Source organism: Saccostrea cucullata, unplaced genomic scaffold (genome assembly GCF_032062105.1).
Source record: "Saccostrea cucullata isolate Sc308-1 unplaced genomic scaffold, CSIRO_AGI_Scuc_v1 ctg591, whole genome shotgun sequence".
Taxonomy (NCBI): Eukaryota; Metazoa; Mollusca; class Bivalvia; order Ostreida; family Ostreidae; genus Saccostrea; species Saccostrea cuccullata.
Window position 1 is genome coordinate 5,085 of NW_026919792.1, and position 6,286 is coordinate 11,370.

Sequence of the window (6,286 nt, forward strand, 5' to 3'; positions counted from 1 at the left end):
TAACCTAATCATATCAATATTTCCTACCGTTGACCTGGAAAAAAACCCTCAGAATTCTGTCAATCAAATATAATTTTAACGATGATATTGCAGAATTTAGATAGGATCGCAGCACTTTTCAAAAAGTACAATGCTTATTGACAATATTTAAAAATCTAAAATTGGAATTTTAACTTCGTTTTGCCCTTGCACTAGTGAATTTATAGGTTTCTTCAATACTTCAACTAAATGTGCTAATATCACGTGACTGTCGCATCACGTGACAAGTCTTTATATAAAATATAATCGTCCATTATATGTAGTTATTAACGATAATAATACTTATCCGATATAGTGCTAAAAACAATCGCTATCCCGATTTTGAATACTTTTTATTACAAACACTGTCGATATTTCCATTGCGCATATTATCTGTACTGCATGATCGTAAAATGTTGCAGACTACGAGTTTCATTTAATTGAAGTTTCATTTGTCTACGAAATCTTTTTGGAGTTTTTTTTTAGATAAAAAGGAAAAAACCAAATTATGTAACAATGTCAGAAAATGTGAAATGCAATTGTCCTCCTGTTGCCAAATAATAATCATGATAATATCAAAGAATCAAATGTTAAAAAATTGAAAAAAAAATCAAATCATGTTTATTTAGGGCAAATTTAAGCATGGATTTCCGCACTGGTGTTCAAGAGGTGGTGCGCTGTATCTTATGTGAGACTTCCATAGCAGAGATGTACTGTGATACATGCCTCGTGAGACTGTGCACGGACTGTATCGATACACACATCCTACATGATGAGTGCAGACATCACAGAATTGTTCAATTTCAGACAAGACAATCTGCTCTTCTCCAAGCTAATTGTGCGATTCATATGGGAAAACCCTGTGACATGTTTTGCTATACGTGCAATATTCGTAGTTGTCCAAAGTGCATATTATCCAATCACCAGGGTCATAACTACTGGATTTTTCGGCAAGAACTCGGCCATAACCGTCAAACACTTTTAGTAAGCTTAGAAGAAATTTTGTTTAAGAAGATTGTTTTCATTTCATTGTTTCAATACTTTATAATTCATTTTCTATTGTAAAATCTTACATTTGTGTACCGCTTTATTTCCAGGGGCAATTTCCAAAGATTTTATGCTTTTCAAATGAAGAAATCCAACATTTTGCAGACGTCTTACTAGTCCTAGAAAACACTTTAAAAGACGCTCCCGGTGATGCCTTTGCTTGCAGAATCCTGAAATATTTGCACGTTGACGAATTTCTAAGAAAAATACAATTTTTGCAGAGCAAAGTTGTCCTAGCAGAAGCCAGTGATCTTTGTTATAGTAATACAGGCGAAGGCTTCGTTTTCGTTTGCATAAACAAAGTAGAAGTGAGACCCAGCGGCAACACGCTGCTGGTACTGCAGGTAAAGTTGATTGTTTTGCTTTGCTGCAATTCGTTTAGTCTGATGACATAGCTACCTTATTCAAGCTGCATTAAATAATTATAAACACATGCATGCATCACAAAAAGATTGCCATGGCAATGCAATAAATAGAAAACTGATTATCACTTTATTTCATGAAAGCTTGCCAATTTTTTTAAAGACTTGAAATGTTCATTTAAATAGTTAAGATGATATTGAATACTTACCTTTTAATGTATGAATAAAATATTTATATAAGGAACAGTTATCAATGTATGAGTACATATGAATATGAACAAAATTGAAATTTAATTGTCTTGTTGAAAAACAATCCTATATCGAGTTCTAATTGTACGTATTATTGCTTAATCTTATCTTAACTTAGCAGTCACGGAATTCGACTGCAGCTAAATATTGTTACGCGCGTGAACTAATTTAATGGAATCCTGAAATTTGATTTTCTTACTTTTAATAAGATTTGGACAGATTTAAATGGGTAGATGTTCGCAAGTTTTATAGGAAGAATTTTATAAATTTTATAGTGTCAGTGTCAAAGTGAAGGCATGGTGTCAAAACCACACACATCTTATAGACAAAGATAACGAAAGTCTCAAAAAGATTTTATGAATACATTTTTTTCTTCTTTTTTAGCCTGAAACACCTTTAGATCAGTTTACGAGCATATGCCATTTGCCGAAAGCTTTTCTTGTGTCGAGTAATTCTGAAAGCATCGAAAATTCAAAACTGTCCGTCTACAGGGAATACAGAGATATATTTGAAGATAGATATACCAGAATCTATCACGAGCTCGACTCTCCTAAGGAATTTCTTTTCTTCAGTGCAAAATATACAATCGATACCTTAACTAACTTGTTGGTAAAGGTAATCAGAACAGAATATGATATAGCCGTTATAGTGGAAAATACTGCAAATGAAGTTTTCACTAGAGAGGAAATTTTAAGAAGAAGTCGAAATATTAAAATTAATTTTGGATCCATTTATGAAAGGAGGTTTTCTTCCCATGTTCGGGAAAGAGTTCAACAAACTGAAAACCTCTCAGGGGTATCTGAATACGTAAGAGAAGATTTGAGGGATGATGCTTTGGGGTATCTGAAGGAAATGCTGGATATTGAACTTACGAGGGAGATAAAAGAAATTTACTTACAGGAAATTTTTACAAACCGAGTCAGGCGTGATACTCTAGGCTTTCTTGGAATAGCAACTCAATTTTTTATAAGACAATTGGCGCCTATAATTTGGATCCTTTTGACCATTTTCACTTTCGGAGGTTATCTGTTTACCATTTTTAGAGAACCTAAAATCAATTCCTCTCAATGGCGGGTCCAAATTTCAGAGACATTATATAAAAAAATATTAGATAAAAAAGATTATATTGTGTGGAGGGCTGCCAAAAACATAAAGGACATTTGCGATCAGACTTTTGCCGAATTGATGGTGATCATTAGTATGCTCAAAGGTGTGAAAAGTAAAATTCCATTAGATGATCAAAATGAGAGTAAGTGAATTTGGAAAATTACACAGTTTGCAAATATTAGACATTTGAGTATGTCAAAATTCCAAATTAAATGAAGTAGATAGATGAAAATTTATTTCACGACTTAAGGTCTTTGTTTTCTTTAAGTAATATGAGTAAATATGTTGATCTTTATCAATTTAGTTTTTAATGAATGGATGCTTGGAGGCTCACAAGAACGTGATAATCGTACAACGATTCTTTACACCAGAAGTCAAATCTGAATTAATGCGGCTTCAACAGACATAATGATACATGCAGGTAGGACTGTTTAAAAACATTTTTGAGTGTATCTTATCAAACCCAATTTTCCATAATGCCAGTTGATAGGACAAGAATATCAGCAGTCTCGTTTAAAGTCATCATTTCGTACGTTCTATGGTCCATACAATGACCTTTTCAGCAAATACAATTTATCATTTAGTCAAATGCTGACTGACGTTTTTCATACCAATTGTTAGTCCATTATTTATACACTGAATTGACGACGGATTTTTCCGTGATTTCATGATCATGACAACGAGCACACAGCGGGTGTGGCCGGTCGGCAGGGGATGCTCACTCCTCCATGGCATTTGATCCCACCTGTGATGTTTCGGAGGTCCGTGTTTGCTCTGCTCCTATTTTGTATTTTTTATTTACTTTGAAAATGATTAAAGTTTGCTATCTCTATTTCCTTCTTTAATGTGTAAAGTAAAAAATGCTTATATGTGTTTCATACATAATTAAAGGTCACAATCATTCCTCATCATTTTTTTTTAAATTTCTTTAGATGAAGATAATATATCAGGTATTAATGAAAAGGTAATTGGAGAGAAAATTAAAGCCAGGCGACTTCTTAAAGCATCATCTTTTTTATTTGATATTGTACTGTTTTCAAAGACATATAATATAACACGATTTTTTTCTTCACATTTCAATTGTCAAATAACTCATATTCACTGATCCAAGCAAGGTTAAATGACACGTTGATTTATAAACTTTGATTTTAAAAATTGAATTTTTTTAAGAATAATAAACAAGACGGTATTTAGTAATGTATTTCGTTAGATGTAGTATAAATCACATTTTTGCACTTAGCTTCAGAAATTGGATGACACCTTAGCTACGGATCGTTGTTTACTCCTGGTTTTCATCCCCTAGATTAAAGAGTCAAGATGTAACCCGAACGTCGATATCGTCATTTCTAAAAAGAAAACACTGATCTGATTTGATAGCCAGATTGATAGATATTTATTTGGCATACTATCCTGAAAGGAAAAAGAAACGCATATTTTACTTTTAAACTAAATTAAAACTATTATTTCGAAAATGTTTTCCAGTATTTTTATCAAACAATTTAATTCATCTTTAATCTACAAGTTACCAAAATCTTGTGTGACTTTGACTGATAATTCCTGAGTTATTGAAATCGATATACAGTGTATAACATTTTTGAATACATTTTCTATTATATCACAAATGTAATAAGTTTCGCTATAAACCCTGAAAAATGCCGAGTCACACCGGAAACAGTTATGTCCGGCCGGAAACAGTTATGTCAACCCTCGCCGGAAAAGTTATGTCACTATTTCGATCACGCTCGCGTGTTTTTACGTTACGCATTTTTGCTCGGGTTCGAGATGTTATAACGTCGGTTGCTAAGCAAATGTTAACAACGTAACGTTATTCTTAACGTCAAGAAAGCAAATTTCGAAATTTTGGAAAATTTCAACGATTTTAAATGATTTATTTTTTTATTTTAAAAATGTCATATAACATATACCACATGGCTTTCGGTGACAGGAAAGCCCTTGAGTGTTATGTCACCCTCTGCCTTCAGCATCGGGTGACATAACACTCCAGGGCTCTCCTGTCACCTCGGGGCAAATATTCTGGTATGTCACCCTCGAAGCCATGTGATATATGTATGATGTCGATACCCCCCAAATCAAAATCAAAATTCTCATAATCTCCCTTGCACATTCGTAGCAGCCTTGATTTTCCTGTGCATTGAGTTCACCAGAGCATTTATCTTTCTCATTTGATTATTATTCAACTCTTCCGACAATAGTCTTAAAGGTTGATAGAAGCTGTATTATTCCAAAGCCGACAAATTCCCCCGCCAAATGAGTGCCACGAATTTTCATTTTAGGGTGGAATTTACAGAATTCAGCTGGTTTGGTACACGTGAATGTTTGTGAGAAAGTCTCTATAAACACTGGATACATTTTCTTGTTGCCTTTTTATTCACTTATGCAGTTCAATTACTGAAACCATTGTAACTTCCGTCAGCCATACCATGATTACACAAAATTTATACTGATTTCAAATGCGGAAAACTATGTCTATAACTCCAGTGCATCAACTAGCACCACATAATGTGATCATAAAACTGTCATCATCAACATGCACGTGTTTTTGGCTTTTTATCTTTTTCCCTACGTGACGCCATACATTTCATGGTTGAGTAATTTTGACCAAATACACATTTGACCAATTTTCATAATTTTCGGCCATATAGTTAAATATATTTCGCTATTGTGTTAATATGCGTTTCTTTTTCCTTTTCGTATACATATACATATTAAGTTGTTACAATGAAATTTTAACAATATAATTTTATGATATGCATAAATGTATGGCACTAAATCATTGTCTGTTTAGGGACCTAATTTGGGGAATATTATGTTTTTGTTTGTTTTGTTTGTTAATAAGTAAAATGAGAGCATATTATTTTTATTAATGAAGGTTTATTTTGTAAAATGATTTCAATTGATTATTGAGAAAGCTTTAGAAATGACATTTACAGATGCTTTTCATCTTTATGTTAAATTACAATTACTTTTTTTTTTTGATAAAGTAATTAAGAATAGTTGAAATAATTACAGGAGAGAGTGGGAGAGTTTTGGTTAGTTAATATGATGTCATATTTTTTGTTTGGGATGCAAAATATGTAAATAAATTTACAGAAAGGTTTCATTTTTATGCATTTTTTTATCTTCACTAGATAATAAATAATGTCCATAGATCAAATAGATGTTGTATCATGAAAAATTTCAAAACTGCACAATAACATCTTCTCAAGTCTTAGTAAGCCCCACCTCCTTTTGAAAAAAGGGAAAACAATTTTAACAACATTTTTATTACTTTTGTAACATTAATCAGTAAAGTGAACTAAGCTGAACCCAAAAACTTTACATTTTTCATGATTTCTTTTATAAGGTCTCAATTCTTAAAAATGTGAAAGAAATATTGTCAATTTGTGATATCGGTACCAAAACTCGGGGGGGGGGGGGGTGTCTTTAGATGGCCTTTATTTTCACTTCCATGTCGGACTCCTTGCGCTTTTTTTTTCTCTATC

General features: G+C 32.7%; 1 protein-coding gene across 1 annotated transcript; it reads left to right on the forward strand.

Moving 5' to 3' along the window:
* Nucleotides 1–687: 687 nt before the first annotated feature.
* Nucleotides 688–4,185, forward strand: LOC134238117 (uncharacterized). The gene is made up of 5 exons (XM_062720243.1): nt 688–1,002; nt 1,116–1,409; nt 2,061–2,925; nt 3,088–3,204; nt 4,024–4,185. Exons 1-4 carry the CDS (start codon nt 727–729, stop codon nt 3,165–3,167), a joined length of 1,515 nt encoding a protein of 504 aa, XP_062576227.1. The 5' UTR covers nt 688–726; the 3' UTR covers nt 3,168–3,204; nt 4,024–4,185.
* The last annotated feature ends 2,101 nt before the right edge of the window (nt 4,186–6,286 follow it).

Coding starts and splice junctions, on each gene's coding strand:
- LOC134238117 (XM_062720243.1), top strand. CDS start 727: ATGTACTGTGATACATGCCTCGTGAGACTGTGCACGGACTGTATCGAT. Junction 1,410..2,060: donor ACACGCTGCTGGTACTGCAG/GTAAAGTTGATT, acceptor CTTCTTTTTTAG/CCTGAAACACCTTTAGATCA. Junction 2,926..3,087: donor ATTAGATGATCAAAATGAGA/GTAAGTGAATTT, acceptor TTATCAATTTAG/TTTTTAATGAATGGATGCTT.